The 17626-nt window shown below is 51.2% G+C and overlaps 10 protein-coding genes and 1 non-coding gene across 11 annotated transcripts; 5 read left to right on the top strand and 6 right to left on the bottom strand.

Annotated features, from left to right (window-relative positions):
- The first annotated feature begins 1068 nt into the window (after positions 1-1068).
- On the top strand, positions 1069-2623 carry J3458_004431 (uncharacterized protein). Its single transcript, XM_007815522.2, has 3 exons — positions 1069-1889; positions 1942-2199; positions 2267-2623. Exons 1-3 carry the CDS (start codon positions 1536-1538, stop codon positions 2516-2518), a joined length of 864 nt encoding a protein of 287 aa, XP_007813713.2. The 5' UTR covers positions 1069-1535; the 3' UTR covers positions 2519-2623.
- A 337-nt stretch (positions 2624-2960) lies between these two features.
- Positions 2961-3164, bottom strand: J3458_004430 (uncharacterized protein; the record flags this gene model as incomplete). The annotated part of the gene is made up of 1 exon (XM_066118213.1): positions 2961-3164. One exon carries the CDS (start codon positions 3162-3164, stop codon positions 2961-2963), a length of 204 nt encoding a protein of 67 aa, XP_065976813.1.
- Positions 3165-3389: 225 nt separating this feature from the next.
- On the bottom strand, positions 3390-4058 carry J3458_004429 (uncharacterized protein; the record flags this gene model as incomplete). The annotated part of the gene is made up of 2 exons (XM_066118212.1): positions 3390-3936; positions 3997-4058. The coding sequence occupies 2 exons, from the start codon at positions 4056-4058 to the stop codon at positions 3390-3392; spliced, it is 609 nt and encodes a 202-aa protein (XP_065976812.1).
- A 48-nt stretch (positions 4059-4106) lies between these two features.
- Positions 4107-4499, bottom strand: J3458_004428 (uncharacterized protein; the record flags this gene model as incomplete). Its single annotated transcript, XM_066118211.1, has 1 exon — positions 4107-4499. The coding sequence occupies one exon, from the start codon at positions 4497-4499 to the stop codon at positions 4107-4109; it is 393 nt and encodes a 130-aa protein (XP_065976811.1).
- Positions 4500-7228: 2729 nt separating this feature from the next.
- On the bottom strand, positions 7229-7325 carry J3458_004427. The gene has a single exon. It is a non-coding gene; the product is annotated as a tRNA-Ala (tRNA).
- A 368-nt stretch (positions 7326-7693) lies between these two features.
- On the top strand, positions 7694-9836 carry J3458_004426 (uncharacterized protein; the record flags this gene model as incomplete). Its single annotated transcript, XM_066118210.1, has 2 exons — positions 7694-8068; positions 8153-9836. 2 exons carry the CDS (start codon positions 7694-7696, stop codon positions 9023-9025), a joined length of 1248 nt encoding a protein of 415 aa, XP_065976810.1. The 3' UTR covers positions 9026-9836.
- Positions 9837-10035: 199 nt separating this feature from the next.
- Positions 10036-11210, top strand: J3458_004425 (uncharacterized protein). The gene is made up of 3 exons (XM_066118209.1): positions 10036-10217; positions 10283-10332; positions 10432-11210. Coding segments are annotated over exons 1-3 (525 nt in total). The 5' UTR covers positions 10036-10216; the 3' UTR covers positions 10906-11210.
- On the bottom strand, positions 10037-12446 carry MIA40_1 (Oxidoreductase). Its single transcript, XM_066118208.1, has 2 exons — positions 11744-12446; positions 10037-11679 (listed from the first exon to the last, which is right to left on the bottom strand). Exons 1-2 carry the CDS (start codon positions 12391-12393, stop codon positions 11367-11369), a joined length of 963 nt encoding a protein of 320 aa, XP_065976808.1. The 5' UTR covers positions 12394-12446; the 3' UTR covers positions 10037-11366.
- Positions 12447-13076: 630 nt separating this feature from the next.
- On the top strand, positions 13077-14037 carry THI80_1 (thiamine pyrophosphokinase). The gene is made up of 3 exons (XM_066118207.1): positions 13077-13210; positions 13295-13365; positions 13429-14037. Exons 1-3 carry the CDS (start codon positions 13078-13080, stop codon positions 14008-14010), a joined length of 786 nt encoding a protein of 261 aa, XP_065976807.1. The 5' UTR covers position 13077; the 3' UTR covers positions 14011-14037.
- A 176-nt stretch (positions 14038-14213) lies between these two features.
- BOS1_1 (protein transport protein bos1) lies at positions 14214-15008 on the bottom strand (the record flags this gene model as incomplete). Its single annotated transcript, XM_007815516.2, has 2 exons — positions 14214-14939; positions 15006-15008. 2 exons carry the CDS (start codon positions 15006-15008, stop codon positions 14214-14216), a joined length of 729 nt encoding a protein of 242 aa, XP_007813707.1.
- A 226-nt stretch (positions 15009-15234) lies between these two features.
- Positions 15235-17604, top strand: J3458_004421 (uncharacterized protein). Its single transcript, XM_007815515.2, has 2 exons — positions 15235-15413; positions 15479-17604. Exon 2 carries the CDS (start codon positions 15664-15666, stop codon positions 17410-17412), a length of 1749 nt encoding a protein of 582 aa, XP_007813706.2. The 5' UTR covers positions 15235-15413; positions 15479-15663; the 3' UTR covers positions 17413-17604.
- The last annotated feature ends 22 nt before the right edge of the window (positions 17605-17626 follow it).

Raw genomic sequence — 17626 nt, 5'->3', positions numbered from 1 at the left:
GAATCCCTCCATGTTGCTGGAACGATGAAACGTGTGACAGCGCGACACACCCCTTCAGCGGTTTTAGACCCAAGACACGGCCACGTCGATCCTCACATGTACTCGTGTGGGGAGCGTCGTATTGGTCGCTGGAAGACCCTGTCATGTCAAATTGTTGTTGTAGAGAAGCTGCAAGTCGCACAGGAGAGGCTGGGTGCGAAAGCTTGTCCAACTAGTTACCAACTAACTAACTAACCCAACTAACCAATGCCAACCACCAGCACGCGGGCGCTACGCCAGGCAAGGAATGGTATCTGAATCCTTTGACTGCATCACCAAACCGCCATGGCCATGGTGAGCGAGATTAAGTTTGGGATGCAGGGACCAGCGCGTTCGTGCTACACGGAAAGGTCGAAAGACGCGGTACTGGGTCCGAGATAGTTGCCTTGCGAATAGGTAACCCGGCCGGCGCCGGATTGTCCGTGGTCGACGCGCGACTTAGCAATGAGACCGTGTCACAGGTATTGGTCCTTCGGCGTGAGTTCTAGAACTCCTTCTCCGTGGTGCAAGTCGAGCACGGCCACCAACCCTTGCAGGATTTGGCCGACATGAAGGATTTTCGAATGACGAAGAGGTGCTCGGCAAGACAGAGATGAGGATCGTCAACGAGTGTGAAACCCGTCAGGCTATGCTCACTCGCAACTGGACCTGACAGAGCCGCGACATTGCTAAGCTGTCACGGCGGTTTCCACCGTCATCACCATTTGATAATGCCCAACCTTGGAGGCAATCTTGTCAACTTTCCAATCGAAGGCTTGTAACGACAAGCTTTCTGGAATCGTCCCCCAATCTCTGCCCCCGCCCAATTGGAGGCTGCTGTTGCTGCCGGATGCGACCCTTGGTCCCTTACCAAAACCCTGGATTATTACTCATTGGCTCTCCGTCGAGACGGCAAGGTCTTGTTCCCACATTACCCCGAAAGGCATTTATCGCCGGGCTAGTCTGTCACAAGATGGGGAGCCAAGTCAATGCATACCCGGGCGCTTCAGAAGCCCATCCCAGATGCTGATGCACTACCCATCAGGACGCGTGGCAGCCGTGTAGCAATGCCGACACGTCTCAAGAAGTTGCGTGGTATTGCGCTCTGCCAGTTTCGGGCTTTCAGTGGGACGCGACCTCCATCCATCTCGCTGCCTTGTGCTGTGTCTTGAGTCCTGTGTCGCAACTATTCAACTCGAAACGCATAGTGCCGTAATCGATCCTCACCCTAGGAGAGTCTCCTAGCTCAGCTACCATCACAGGGCCCCCCAAAAACCTCACTCAAAGCAGCATTAGCGGAAATCCAAGGATGAGGCGTTGTATCATGTGGATTCGTCTTGCATGGCTTCGGAGTTAAGAGAAATGTCCATTGATCCGAGACCCCCCGCCACATCGGCGTCGTCGACGTCACGACCGCATCCTCACAGCTACTAAACTGTGAAAAGGGGGCATTGAAAGTGTGTCTTTTTTCTCTTTTCTCCTTGATTAGTTCCCGTATCTAGGTTTAAATTCAAAGTATGTACTCCAACATGCACGCAGCCGCCGTTTTCGCATCCGGATCCTCGGCCCTAATCACAGGCGGCGCCTCTGGTGTCGGCCTGGCGATTGCAAAGCTCTGTCGGAGCAAGGGCATGAAGATTCTTCTCGTAGATGTTAATGCGGAGGCTCTTCAAAACGCCAAGAAGCAGCTTGTTGGCGAAAACGATGCCGAGTCAGATGTCGTCACGGCCGAAGCGGATGTCAGCAAGGTGCATGCTTGGGCAGAGTTGAAGAAGACTGCCACCTCGACATTCGGCACGATTGAGCTTCTCGTTCTCAACGCCGGAGTCGGTACGAGAGGAACCTGGGGAGACCAGGAGTATTTCAGCAAGGTATGCTTTCCGTTGCGAGGGCATGAAGTCTACCTACTCATACCAGGCATAGATCTTTCAGACGAACCTCTTTGGCGTGGTCAACGGAATCAATACCTTCCTGCCCGTGATCCAGGAAGCTTCCAAGACAAGGCCTACTTCTATTGTCATAACGGGAAGTAAGCAGGGTATCACAAATCCACCAGGGAACCCGGCCTACAATGCGTCCAAGTCTGCCGTGAAAACCCTAGCTGAGCATCTCAGCTGGGACTTGAAAGACACCAATACAAGCGTCCACTTACTTGTTCCAGGATGGACTTTCACCGGGATGGTAGGTCTGCTATTTATTCTTTTCTTTTTTTATTGATGGTACGTTGACAGATGCACAACATTTGCAGACCCGAGGAGGAAATACTGAAAAGCCCGCGGGTGCTTGGGCTCCTCAACAGGTAGCCGAGTACTTGTATCGCAAGATGCAGGATGACAAATTTTACGTTATATGCCCCGATAATGATGTTTCAGAGGAAACTGATAAAAAGAGAATGCTCTGGTCTGTGGGGGATATTGTGAAGGAGAGACCACCTCTTACAAGATGGCGTGAGGAGTGGAAAAAGGAAGCAGAGGAAACCATGGCCAAGACAAATGTATAATACATCCATGAGGTTCGTCAGGCACACTCCGAAATTTCGTTACTCGCCCCAAGTAATACGGAATACTTCAGAATATGTATTAGATTATAAGCAAAAGTATACAACTCTGCGGGATTCCCTTGCCAAGACAACATCCATTTATTCGGTTCGCCCTTTAGCAAAACATACGAGCCTTATACGACGGTTCCCGACACCTGCTTCATCTTGCTAAGCTTGATGTCCCTCCACGGCCAGGTGCAAGCCCATCCAACCACAAGCAAGCATACACTTGTGATGAGCATATATCGCCGAGTCTGCGAATAGGCGGCAGAGATTCCGTTTCTCATCTCAGATCCCACAGGGTATGAAGCTTGCTTCCCGACTTGTCCGTAAATCTCATCATGGGAGACCCCTGGTGTAGGTTGTTGATCAGCTCATCTCGGAAAGTTCCAGTCCAGATGGCCTATGATATAGTGCTACCAACGGCAGATCCGATGCTGCAAAAGAGGTTAAGCATGGCCATGATGACAGCCACATGCTGATGGTCCGAAGGCACCATCATAGCCATCTCACCAGCAACGACCATGGGTCCTCCTGCAAAGGCAACAAAAATCTGCGTCATGATCACGTATCCAATGTCCTCCGAGGCTTGCCGGAACTTTATCATGAGGCCAACCTCCAGGATAGTAAGAGGCAGCGCGTAATAAGTAGAAACCCACTTGAACTTTCCAATCTTGTGGACAATGAGGCCAGCAATGATAGCTGCGAAGCATGAACACGGTAAATGTTGCTGATATATGTGGCCTTGGTGATGCCGGTATCCCAAACAACAAGAAGCATGGAGTGGAAGTAGCCTCTCCATATGAACCACCTGCATAGATGAAGATGAAGCTCACACCAGCGGAAAAGACGGTGCGATCCAGGAGCAGCTCATATGGAATGAAGCTGACGGTTGTGAGGAATTTCTCCCACAGGACAAAGGCGACGAGCAGGACGGCGCCAAATACCAGCATGCAATGATCAACGGGGCGCGCCATTGCTCTGCCTGATAGGACCAAATGCCAAAGGGCAAAAGAAAGAGGGCCATGCCACCCGCAAGCAAGAGGATTCCAACCAAAGCCATAGCAACAATGTAGTCCCACACGTCCCTAACAGTAATCCAGCCAGTGCGTTTCTCAATGAGACCAGCCTTGACGGCTTTTCCGTCGTTGTAGAGGAACAGAACAGATAGAGGCAAGATCACAACGGGGGTAATAATGGTCCAGATACCAAATCCCCATCGCCATCCAGGACCGGCGAGCGCACTTTCAGTAACCGGGCCGCCAACCCACGTCGTGACGATGTACGGTGAGGTGGCAAATGCAAGCATGAGTGGTCGGTTGAGAAGCGATGATGTATCGGCAATGAAGATGGTGACACAATACGAGACGCCCTGGAAACTTGTTCTTGGTTAGCAAATTCGAGAACGCGTATAGTATTTAAGCGTTTTTTACACCTACCCAACAGCGTTGAAGACTTTGGCAGCGCCAAAAGTTTCCACATTATTGCAAGCCGCCATCATGATCAGGCCGATTACCCAGATGAGGACGGTCAGGGTCAGGCCCTGGGGTCAGCCCCAAGTATCCAGAATCTTGGCGAGAGGGATGTAGCTCAGACCACCGATGATGATGGCCACAATCTGAATCGCAGGAGTAATGGAGTGTTTGTTGAAGGCGCTGGTGACGAATGGATCCATGCTGAAAACGACCACTTCCTCAATGGACTTGACGAAGCAGAGAAACCAATCCTGACTGCCGTTGGCTTTGCCGTCCATCAGGGAGCTCGCGCCGTAAAAGTGCGTCTGGCACTTACATGACATGGGCGGTGATGAGATGTGACTTGGACCAGATCTTGGTGGTGGCCTCGATGCGAGCGACGCCAGACTGTACCTTTTCCCTGTTGAGGCGGTTGCCAGTTGCGTCCATGGATTCCGTATCACGAACATTGTCTTCTGACTTTTCATGATTCTCCGAAACGGCTATCTCTGCCGGCTGTGCTTTAGAGAAGAGACCCATCTTGAGACGAAGTCAGTCCTTTTCCAGGCTCTGGCCACCCTGTTTTCAGACTTGGGAAACTCTGCTATGTGCACAGAACCGAGGGGAAAGGTACGAGGTGCAAGACCCCGGCGCAGGAGAAGCCACTTGCCTCTTTATAAAAATTCTGAATGTCTCATCCCACCTCCTTTCTATTGGGGATTTAGTAAAAGGTGTTGGATTTGACCCTTGCCTCGCCTACAGCCATCTCACCCACCACCGAGGCGACATCGTCTTGGCGACGTGATTGGAACCCATTTCCCGTATAATGCTAGATAAACTTGGCCCTGGTAAGTGGGTATCGTCAAGGTCATTACGACGGAAAATCAGGGTTGTAAATGCCGGCCATGATGCTCCCTTGGTTGCGAGCGCGTGGCCCACGCCGAATCAAGCGGTTATCTGATGATCTGACAAGATCTTTCTTCCGCAGATCCCCACTAGAGCTGATCCCCAGCGAGCTGCTCGGGTACTCACGAAGTGGCCAATAGGCCCAAGGCCTCTGGAGGGTGTGTCTGGACCTTGCTAGTTGCGTCGTGGTGGAGAGTTAGAGGAAGAGACATAGGTCTCGGTCGTCAATGAAGAATTTTAAGGAGTCGACCATCTTTAGGGTGTAGACTTTTTGCCCCTGGCGAAATTTACGATCACTACTAAGTGTGCCGCCGAGTAATTTTGAGGTTTTCAAGGCCTCATTGGCCCAATGACTTGATCGTTCTGTTATTTGATCCCGACACGATCGTCTTGCTGTCTAGCGAGAATGCTATAGCCTTGACCGAGCCTGCGTGGCCTGCGAGGGTCGGAGAATCCGAGAGTCTTCCATTTGAGGAAGTTTTCTGAACTGATTGTTCCTACTTACCATGTTTGTTCGAGGACTGATAACTATTGCAGAGCTGTAATCCGTGACGGCCACGTTGCTATGATATGGTAGTACCGCAACAAAAAACGCGTAGCATTTTGCTTGAGTATCCATAGGAAAGGTTTGTTCTTTAAGTAGATGAGTCTTCAGCCAATCAATGATCCTGGAGGTCGAATATAGGTGACTTACGTCTGCTGCACCTTTGAGGAACTTGGAGATGAGAAAATATTTTATCGCTGACTTCTTGCAATTCTTGGGGAGACCGGCTTCGTCCTCGACAGCTTCCCAGACTTTCATGGTAAATCGATGATGGAGGTTATGCAAGATATTGACGCCTAGGATAATGCCCGCTTCGTCATTGAGGCCATGTAATAACATGACAGGACCTAGTGAGCAACATGGGCCTTCTTTTGATCCTATTACAACAGATCCATTAGCACTATCGTTTCCGGGTGATTTCCAAAGGGAAGCCCGGGAAGGGAAACGCCCGGCCCGTTCCTCATTCGCACTCCTCCGGGACCCTACGTACAATTCAAACATACGGTACGCATGGGGATTCACAATATACCGTGTTCGGTTGGCCACTCGGATCAAAGATTCGCCAAAGCTCTACAGCTTCTTACCCAGTGGACGCAGTGGCTCGTGCGATCTGAAAGGTACACTGCAGGCGGCACATGGCACTTGTATCCAGAAGACGCACCGGCGCGTATACCTCTTTCTGCAGATGATCCGACTGACCACCTCTCCGAGCCGCCTCTGCAATGAAGTCATTGAGGTCTATCCCAATGCAGATCCAGTTGTTACTGGTCCTGAAGGCCAGGAAGACTTGAACCCGTTGGAGAAGCGTTCATAAAATGGGTGGCCGGGTTGAATGTAGACTTGACACTGTCAAGGAATAACACGCGCTATCACCATTGCCTCATCATGGACAAAAATGCCCTCGAGTCTCTCGAAGCTGCTCCCCGAGACTTTGCCACCGTGCGAGCATATCAGATTATACCATCCAGAGAGCAGCAAGCTGTTTCACAGCTATAGCCAGTCGTGGGTATTAGTGCTGGATAAAGACGTGCGAGGCCTTTTTTGAAAGGAGAAAGATGAAATACCCTCTTTGGATACGGCTGCGCCTTAGTTACATACTGAAGGTCTGGTTCCGACGGGCACTGGAGACTGTCCCAGTTGATTGGCAAAGGGTTATTGAGGAGGTCCGCAAGAAGCGGCGGACTGTCCGATGGTGAAATCCTTCTATTAGCTTTGTAAGTATGCTGTTTCGGGACGATCGAGCTGCCAGTGGCCCGTATCCTTGCATGGTCCCAATCTCGGACGAGAATAGGACGGCCATAGCTCTTCTTTGCTCCTTACGACTAACTACATAATCATCAGAGTTTGCGACAGAAATGATCATGCCAAAAAGTAGCCACGATAAGACTGGAATGAAGGTAGAACAATAGAGTATTTTAGTATGTCTTTTTTGGGTACCCAGGTAGTTACATACTTATGTATACGTTTCTTTTTAAAGGTCGCGCTCCTTCAGATTAGTTGGGGTTTCTAGGGTTGGTGATTAACCCTAACCCTAACCAAATAGTCGCCAGTACTACAAACCTAGTCTGCTTTGTGCTAGTGGAAGGTCATCGGTAATAGAATTCAAAGCCGATAAAGAAAAGAGGGCAGGAGAAAGATAGCATGAAGCATCGAGTCCATTTCCGAATACTCCAAGTAGAAAAAATATAGCCATTGGTTTGTCAGGAATTTGAGACCAATAGCAAAAGTAAAAATAGAGGTATAACGGTGGATTTAATCCACCCATGATGGACGAACGGGGAATCGAACCCCGGACCACTCCCAGATCAGACCCTATTAGGGGGATCCATGCTAAGGGAGTATTATACCACTAAACCATCCGCCCAATGAATGCTGAAGAACATTGACCGTAAAAATTTACAAAAACCTTTTGGCTACGATTGTGCGGTGGATTACTCCGGTGTGGCAGCCCAGCCCCCCCGACTCTGCCGAATGTGGGGTGACACACGTGATCATCACCCCACTATCCCGAACTAGAGCCGTAATCGGCAGGTTGCTGGTGTCGACTTTGGTCAAGGGTGCATCTAACCGCCGTTGCTGGGCGCTCTTGTTTCATTCGCACCAAAAGCTTGCAGGCCACCGCCGTGTTGATGCAGCACTGCGGTTGCTGATCACTGGCGCTGTAGCCTGGACAGATAAGAGACTGGAGGATTGCCGGATCGAGATCCAAGCATTCTCAGACTTCTGCGCACCATGTCTGAGGACGACGTCGACATGCTCGGCCCCGACGGGCAGGGATCATCCAAAGTTGACCGTGACCGCCGTGCGCCGAGGTTCAGTTGGACGCCCGCATACGAGACGACGTTTTTTCGCAGCCTTTGCGAAAGCGTTCAGTTGGGCTTGCGCGAGAATAGTAGCTTCAAGGCGGAAGCATGGGACCGCGCTGCTCAAGCGCTGCAGGACAGCCACGGCGCGTATCCTGCCAAGAGCCACCTGATCAACAAAAGCGACAATGCGCGGAAACGGTTTCGACTATGGCGAGGCCTTCGCGAAGATCCCGAGTTTGCGTATAACCCCGTCTCCAAGACGGTGACGGCTACTGAGGATGCCTGGAGAGCGCACATAGAGGTTGGTTTTTCCTGAACGTCGGATGCGCCGATATGCGCGACGACGCCAGAATTGCGGTCAAGTGCGGCACTGACTGGTAGTTAGAGAGAACCGCTGTCAAGGGCTCTGAGGGGTCGGCCGTTTGATCATGAAGAGTATATGGAGATACTGTACCCCGATGTCATCGGGTCTGGTGGTGCGCCAAAGAGGATTATGAAACCTCGTCGTAGGACTGATGGACAACCGGGCGACGAGTCAGATATGCCGGGGACAGGCGTTTTGAATCTTCAACCAGAGTCTGCATCTGGACAACAAAATACTCTTGGAAGCCCTGGTCCAGCTCGCTCATCTTTAAGCCAGACGCCAACTGGCTCAGCCACAGGATCAGGTACTCAGCTTAAGCCAAGCTCTGCCACGATCCCTCCACGAACTGCCCCAACGCAGCCTTCCGCCCTTACTCCTCCGGATGAGTCGGCGAACCAGGCAAAGAAACGGGCAATGCCCGCTCTTCAAACTGAAGGCGCGTTTGGTGCAACTCCGCCGCCTTCTGCCGCCAAGTCGAGCAATGCCGTGGCAGACGTCCCGTCGCCCGAGAAGAAACGACGAACCTCTGTACACGGTGACGCTGTGCCTGTTGTCACGTCGACTTCGAGCAACTCCCTCCACCATACATCGTTGTCCGACTCGCCTACTGCTGTGCAGCTCCCACCGCCAGTGACCCTGGCAACTCCTCAGACAACGGCTGCAGACTCCCAGCCAAACGGATCGTCAACATGTTTAAGCAGCTCGCGATGGTGCGAATTAGCTCTGGAGCAGTTCTTCAAAGATTTTGCAGACGAGGACATGGACCTTCAAATACGAGTAGCGGAAACGGTTCTGGTTAATGAAAGCAGAGCACTGGTGTATTGCAAAATGCCCTGGTGCGTGAAGCAACACTGGATAAAGAAACTTGATGAGACATTCCGAAAAATGCGTTGATAGTCCCGATTCACGAGAGGGCTTTGGCGACAAAGCCCGTTTTCTGGATGCCGAATGAATCAATGAGACACGGGTGATTTTGGTGGGATTGATACCCCTGGCAGGAGTGGCAGATGAGAGCTTGTTTCGATACGTGATACCCGTTGATGAGGCGTTGGGGTTGGAATTTATGGCTGAATTAAAGCGAGGGGTTCCTGGGGTGCATTTGTTTTTCAAGTCAGGGAGAGCTTGGTTTGCATTTTACTCGGCTTTTGCGAGGACAAGGGGTAAGGCAGCTCGGTTTTGGCGAACGATGATTCGGTTATTGCAGTCGGTTTTCTCTTGGCAAGAGAGCTACTGGTATACCAGATTTACATGCTGGTTTCTAAGTCGGTAACATGGTCGGCATCCACTTGGCTGCGTAGAGATGTTATGTCAGACATGGTGCAACTGACCTTTTGCCATCTTCAACGGCAGTTTAGGGTAATTTGAGAGTAATTTAGGGACGTGGTGAGCAATGTTGCACTTACTCGTACATGCCGTTGCTTTTTCCTTGTAGATATCCTTGAATTAAATTTGCTCCTAATACTATCTCATGCACCTAGTCGGCGAAATTTCTCTCCAGAGGGTTACGGATCGAGCGGCTAACAGCCGGGTCTGGGCGGCCTGATCTAATGTCGATTCTCACGATGGAAACGGCCTGCAAAGTGGAGCATACCGCACGCCTCTCAAATGAAAAGCAACGGCAGAAGGAGATGCAGAGGTTATCCGCAGGAATTTTGCGTAGGCTGCTGATGAGATTTGAATAAGAAAATATGCAGTCTCATCCATATCACATCTTTGTTAAATGACAAGTGAAAGTGGAAGCGTGGAATGTCATCTACTAAAGTAGGCCGGACCGTTTCCGCGACCCCCCTCCGACCTGCCAGCAACCGTTGACGCTGCAAGTGGGTCAGCCAGGCCGGTGGTGCCATGGCCTGGCGCTGGAAAGTACGTCATGCATCGGCCGAGAAACGTCAACAACAGGGCGGCGCAGGTTTCAAAGCTCCTGGCCTGGCCTGACCTGGCCGGCTTGCCATCACATGAAGCCATTGATCTGCCCACCACACTCTTCTCACCTCCCGTCTCCCTTCTGGCCATTCTCTGACAACCACCATCTCGATCAATCATTCTACAAATTCCATCTTACGTCCCTCCTATACATTCACAAACAGTGAGTCTGCTACTCCATGCACATGCACGCGATCCCAGGGTGATTCAAGCTAACCCGGTCATCAGTGTCTTACGCCGACGTAGCTGCCAGTGGCCCCAAGCAGTCCCCCGAGGAGGTAAGTAACACAATCACAGCCCATCTGCCCCGTGTTTTTACTACAAACCGCACGCCAAATTATCTCAACGACTTTCCTAACGCCTCACGATAACCACAGGCTGCTGCCCCCCCACCCCCCGAGGTCGTCACCACCGAGTCCGCCTCCACTGCCTCCCTCATCGACGTCGACGTCCCTAGCGTGCGCACCGTGCCCTCCGACTTCCTCGAGCAGGATGTCCAGACGGAAACACAAGCCGGGCGGCTGGAGCGCGACGATGAAGCGGCCAAGGCCAAGAAGGCCGAGCGGGCCAAGAAGCACGCGGGCAAAAAGGCACGCGACGCCGACTCGTGGCTCGTCAAGCAGTTTTCGAGCTTGTCTGACGGCAGCGCCGGAGCCCTGGTCATCACGAATGTCGCCGCTATTATTGGCGTGAGCTCCTACCTGGGTTATCGTGCCTGGGGCCTGTACGAGAAGGGCAACCTGACGTGGAAGAATGCCGGTGTCGGGGTTGGAATCCTGGCTGGTGTGGGTGCTGTCGAGGCTGTTTTTGGGCGGTACTTGTACAAGGGCAAGAAAAACAGCTCGTCTTGATTTTTGGTGGTGGTGGTTTGGTCATGATACCAGGTTACACTTTTTCAAATGTGGTTTCTTGGCGTTGGTTCTTGACGGTAAATGAGTCCTAGTAGTTTCTGCTCTAGTTTCCACCCCAATCAGTAATGCTATGGAAAATCAGCACTGTGGCACGTTATAATTCCTGGCCAACGCATGTACGCCTTGTTCTTGGCCTACCAGTTTCGTGATGAGAATCAACGCGTCGGGCATGAGTGGCCCTGCGGTTACCGTGTTGCGGACAACCATAACTTTTCGTATAGAGTGTAGGTAGATGTATGAACCGTCTATAATTCCATGGCCCCTTGTATGTATCTCCTTCATCTCGTACATTTTATAATACAGACACGTAGTCATGTCAAGTGGTACATATTATGCCCCTCCACAGTCGTAAACACCTATTTGCTCTATGTTTTTCCTTTCCAGGTACTCTGGGAGCAGCGTTAATCTTTCTTTTCTTCATTCTTCTTCTCCTTCTTCTCCTCTTCAGCCAACACGCCGGGCTGCTCAAGTTTGGCATCCTTCTTGTCTGCGTCGGTGGCGTCTTCCCACTTCTTGGGGACACCGTTATTCTCTAATGGTTTGACGCCAGGTAGATTGTCTGTCTCGGGTCTGTTGTCCTCAATGGCAATTGCAGGACTCTCTTGTGGCTCGTCGCGCGGGGATTGATGTAGGTCATCGGCAGCCTCTTCGCCATCGTCGGACAGCTCGGCACCGTAGATATCAGGGTACTTCTTGAAGCATTCCTGCATTCCCCTATTGGTAATAAGTCAGCACCCACGCATTACTTGAATCAACAACACCTTTGAAGACCACGTACTGGAATTTCTCGATACAGTCCATGCCCTTGGGCTCTTCGGTTGAGTAGACGAAGCAGCTGAAAGCCGTCTTGAATTCCTCACCACAGGGGCCGTGTGCCATTCCTCCGAGGCATGGGCAGTCCCAGTTGATTTCACCTGTTTCAGGGTTGAATGCGCCTTCTTGGCCAGCCTCTTCCTCGAGAGCTTCGGGCGATCCGGTGGCAACAACGCTGTTTTGTGATTCGGTCTTGGGCTGCGTCTCCGGAGTTGAATCCTCCTTTTCAATTGGCTTTGCCTGCTCCTCAGGTGTGGGCTTGAGTTGCTTGCGCTTCTGTTCAATGACGGAATCGACAGTTGGTATGTCTGACTCGGTAAAGGCAGAGGGGGCAGCTATTGATTGGACTAGAGACAAAGAATTAGACGCGAGATTAGTGCGCGGTATTGGCTGCTTGGAAATACCGGTAGCTTCATCGGCAAAGACGGCACTGGTGTTGTAATAATACACAGCGCCGAGCGCAAGACCCCATCTCACGGCAGAGCCCTTCCACGTCCGCGGCTTGTACGCAGGGGTCGATGTTGATGCAAATCGGCGGGAAGCACTCTGAAATGACTGGGAGCGAAGGCTCCTCAAGGCCTGTCGCGAGGCAGTCCGCACCGTAGCCCGATACATGTTATTGAATGTTGCGACAAAGTTGAAAAGCGTCCAAGGAAGATGACGACAAGACGGGAATCGAGCATCGAAAAAACATTGTCAGCGCTGGCTCGATTGGTCAGCCCTCTGTTTCCCGTCTATCCGTGGAGCCCAGGCGCCAAGGCAGGACAGCGAGCACTGAGTGGCCCAAAGCCAAGTCACCCCTGCGCAGAACGACCACAGTGGGAGTTGACCGGTGTTTAGCCGAGAGACCGTTGGAAGCTTGCGTTCTGGTCTGGTGCCCAAAAGTCACTTCACTCAGCACTGGTACATGGATCTCAGAACGTGCAGCTGCCACGTGCGTGACGCTGCAAGATTTCCTAGGGTGCCCTTGTACGTCAAGCGGTGATTGTCACCTTTTGTTGTCCAAACCGACCATTTGAGTGGTTTTGGGAGTTTCAAGGTGACATTCACATCTCGCCGCTGGAGGAATGTCTGCACCCAAAACGGCAATTCAGTTCACGCAGCTCCACCTCCATGACTTTATCTGGGAAGACATACATCAACCACGCATCACGCACCTCACTTTGACCAGCTGCCGGCCACAATCGCCACGGCCTGCAGAATCATTGAATTTCGATTCACCTTGAAGAATCAACGGGCCGTTTGTTCGCATATTCAAGGCAGCCTACTGTGGTACTAAGCTTGATATCGAAGCTCGAAATGTCCACTGCCAAGTTTGAGTGGCACCCTGCCAAGCTCCTCGAGGATAACGCCGGTCTCCAGGATTTTGCGCTGCTGGTCCTCAACCAGCCTCTGAAGAATGGAGCTATTTTACGCAGACTCTGGAAGAACTGTATGTGCTAGCGATATTTGACTTGTCATTTGCGATTCGCGTTGACGGGGAGTTTCGTCCATCTCACTAATCGGAAAACCAAAGCATGTCTTAGAGTCGCTGCCGATGGCGGCGCCAACCGGCTTCATCAACTTTCCTCCTTTCAAGGGAAATTTGTATGTAATTTTATAGCTCTACGGCGGATAAGAGCCTATCATGATTTCTAACTACCCTCCCAGTCAAATCTGCAAGCCATCATTGGGGACCTCGACTCCCTCTGCTCCTCAGTGAGAGACTTCTACTCCTCACAACCGACCCCAGCACAGGTCATCCATGACACCGACCAGGAGTCGTCTGATTTTGGAAAGGCCATCACATGGATTCGGAAAACCCAGCCAAGTGCTCTTGACATCGTCGCACTTGGTGGTATCGGCGGCCGTGTTGACCAGGGCCTCAGCCAGCTTCACCATCTGTATCTGTATCAGACAGACCCTGCGTATGCTAATGGGCGGATATATCTCTTATCTGGGTCGAGTTTGACATTTTTACTGAAATCTGGGACGCACATGATTCATGTCAAGGAGGATGGCGAGGATGAGGTGTTTGGGAAGCATGTTGGAATTATCCCCTTGCAGGAGCCAAGTCGGATTACCACCAAGGGATTGGAGTGGGACGTAACTGACTGGGAGTCAAAAATAGGCGGAAAACTCAGCACCAGCAATCATGTACTGCCTCACACTAAGTGTGTCGAAGTTCATACCACGAAAGACGTACTGTTCACCGTTGCACTGCGCCCAGTCGAGGGAGAAGAGGAGGCGTGAGAGGCTGGAGGGTTCAAAAGTAGGGGCAAAAACAAACAAAAAAAAGATGAAAAAAAGACAAATGTTGAAAAAAAATATAAACAGCCCAAAAAAATCAAGTCCTAAAGCAAGACTTTTAATTGTTCGCCAACCCAATGACACCAAGACGCCATGCTCATGTTCCTTGTTGGATGCCACGTGCGACTACTCAGCTGCGCATTGCATCACCGCAGGTAGTGCAACACTAGCCAGCAGAATGCGAAGAAAACGACAACTCCGCCCAAAAATAGCCATTTATCTTCCCGCGCTCGTTTTTCTACCATGCGAATTGTGTCTCCGCTGATGCCCAGCGTGTTCCCCACACTGTATAGTCTTTTCTGCGTATTCTTGAGCCTCTCCCTCTGCTCACCGAGATTGCCGAGTACAGCCTGACCTCTGGCAATGTAATCATCTAGGGCAGAGTGTGTCTGCTGGAAGAAGGCTTGCTCCCGGAAGGCATGTGCCTCCCGCGCCTCGTCTCCAGATCCCGTCGTTAAGGGCCCGCCTACGGCCGACGTATGGCGAGGGTGAAAGGAGGTGCTTGTGTTTGTTGGTGTGCTTGCGTATGGGTTCTCGGGGGTGGCATTATAAGGCCTTCTTCCTAGTAGCTCTCTTCCGTTGCTCTGGTATTGGGCCTCGTCTCTGGATTTCTTCAGCCCGTCGATTTGGGACCGGAAATCGGAAAGATCCTCTCGAAATCGCTTGACGCGTTCGAAAGCTTCTTCTTGTTTGTTGGGAACGATTTCTTGGCGTGCAAGGCGGTGATATTCGTCGACGGTCTTCGTGAATGATGACACTGACGCTGATACATTGCCAATCTCACCTGGAGTCGGAGACCCTTTAGCATTCAGCGTGTCGAGCTCGCTGCGGATCGATTTACTCTGCCTCAAGGCAGAGTTGTACTGCACGTTCTGTAAAAAAAATCCGAGTCAGAAGTCAGAGGCATCATAATCCGATCCAGGGCAAATGTTACATACCATGGTTCAATAATTGCTAAATTGTTGTGCAATGGCCAGCTTGCCCTTCGCAGCTTACCCTGCCTTTTCACGTGGAAACCGTGTTTCCTTCTGCGTAATCCGTACCGTGCCCAGAGATCCGGATCGGAACATCTACGGTCCGTCTGGGGTAGCCACTAGGACATACGGGAGTACCTGGTGGGGAGATTCCTCCCTATAATATGGCACTTAATTTCATCTTTACAATATTCAGAGCTCTGAGTCTGTAAGAGGATGTCATTGCACGCTACATTATGCATCGACATGGTGAAGCCGTGAAGTTCTCCAAGAATGGGACGGGGACCCTAGTCAATCGGCAGCCACAACGGCGGATGCCGAAGCAAAATCAATGCTGACCTTATGTTAGGCAAAACCCGTCCCTCATAGAAGGTTTGTCATGAACGCCAATCTTGGACATACTATATCGTAGACGGATATTAATTATAGTGAGGTAGTGTATACCGGTTAAGAGGGACTTTTAGGCAAAGCAAATAAATTTGCCGAGATCGGCACCGATTCGGCGCCGAAGGCCCCAGTGCGCCGTTCCGTCAATGGCGTTGGCCGGGTTTGTCACACGGAAAACTACCGAAATTGATGTTATTTCCGTAAATCGAGGCAAAATCTTGGCGGCCCTTCTTAAATGAATTCGTCTCATTCAGTAACTGGGGTGACGGTAAAACATGTTTTTTCACCTCATGCCAGTTACAACATGACCGACTCGGATACAAAAACACAATCGACGCTCCGGCAGCAAGCAGCACAGCCTTCCTCGAATGGTAACACGAGTAGCGACATCGAAAAACAACTTACTGTCGCCCGAAAAAATGACGGGCCACCCTACTCAGTTTTCACCTCATGGCAAAAACGAGCTATTGTCCTTGGGGCCGCTGTCACCGCATTCTTCTCCCCCCTTACTGCACAGATATACCTGCCGGCCTTGACGCAACTGTCGAGAGATCTGGGTGTGACAAACACGCAGATCAATCTAACCATTACAACGTATATGGTATTTCAAGGCATAACACCCATGTTTATTGGATCGCTGGCTGATAGCGGAGGTCGACGACCAGCCTACATTGTATGCTTCATTATTTACGTTGCTGCCAACATTGGCCTGGCTCTTGCCCCTGGGTATAGTGCATTGCTGGGGTTGAGATGTCTCCAGTCAGCTGGGTCGAGTAGCACGGTGGCACTTTGTACGGCAGTGGTCGCTGATGTAGTCACAAGTGCCGAGAGAGGCCAGTATGTCGGATTCACGGTGATTCCGACTGTCCTGGCTCCCTCACTAGGACCGATTATTGGCGGCCTTCTTTCTCAGTATCTTGGCTGGAGAGCAATATTCTGGTTCCTGGCGATTTTCTCTGGCGTAACTCTGGTTCTCATTGTTTTCTTTTTTCCAGAGACTTGCCGCCGGATCGTGGGCGATGGCTCTCTAACTCCACCTCCGATGTACCGGTCCGTATGGCAGTCCATACACCTTCGGCGTGAAAAGAAGGCGAGACGACAAAACGAATTGTCAAAGGCGACATCAAATTCAAGCAGCGCCAGCAAGGCGGGGAACAGTTTCAAGTTCAAGCCACCAAATGTTCTGGGCTCGCTGTTTCTTCTATTCGAGAGGGAGACCGGGTTACTGCTTTGGACCAGCAGTATTGTATTCGCTGGCTTCTATTGCATAGCAACAGCGATGCCCAGTCTCTTTTCGAAGCGTTATGGATACAATGAGGTGCAGGTTGGTCTGATGTATCTTCCGCTGGCGCTTGGTTCCATTGGTGCTGCCAGCATCGTCGGCCCGTCCATCAACTGGAACTTCAAACGACATTGCATCCAATCCGGCATACCCTACGATCAAAGTCGACAAAATGACCTTTCCAGCTTCCCGATTGAGCGAGCACGTCTGGAAATTGGTCTCCCACTGTTGTGCCTTGGCGCGGTGAGCTTAATAGGCTGGGGATGGGCGATGCATGCCGTCACTCATGTTGCTGTACCGTGTGCGATCAGCTTCTTTCTGGGAATTGGGATGATTGGCTATAATAATACGACCAACATACTTCTTGTCGATGTCCATCCAGGTCGGGCCGGAACTGCAACTGCTGCCAACAACCTCACCCGATGCTTGGTTGGAGCGGGAGCAAGCGCTGCGATTATTCCCATGATTGATGCCATGGGGGCTGGGCCAGCTTTTACTCTTATGGGGGGGCTCTATTTTGTCTGCGTCATCCCGCTCCTCCTCATTCTTCAATTTGGCATGAAATGGAGAGCGGAGGCCAAGGAGAAGACCCAGATGAGCAAGCTGAAGACACAAGAAAGGCATCATCAACAAGGGCTCTTGGTAGTGGATGAACCGCGACCAGCGGAGGATAGGAGAAACCGGGATTTGAGAAACGCATAGTCGGCGTTGGGATTAGACATTTGCATTTTGAAAAGATTGCATAGCGTAGCTCCGTAACCGAGGCGTCATCACATACACGCCCTTTGGCATCTGCGACTTCAAACGTTGCATCGTTGGGGAGAAGGGAGTGTGAATTCTGCCAGTATTCATTAAAAATGTTCATAGCTCAAGAAACAAACAAACATTAAAGACAAACAACTGCTGCGCGGAAGAT

The sequence above is a fragment of the Metarhizium acridum genome (assembly GCF_019434415.1).
Source record: "Metarhizium acridum strain ARSEF 324 chromosome Unknown scaffold_29, whole genome shotgun sequence".
Classification (NCBI taxonomy): Eukaryota; Fungi; Ascomycota; class Sordariomycetes; order Hypocreales; family Clavicipitaceae; genus Metarhizium; species Metarhizium acridum.
The sequence above is the reverse complement of the archived record's forward strand: the minus strand, read 5'-3'. Positions and strand labels throughout refer to the sequence as shown.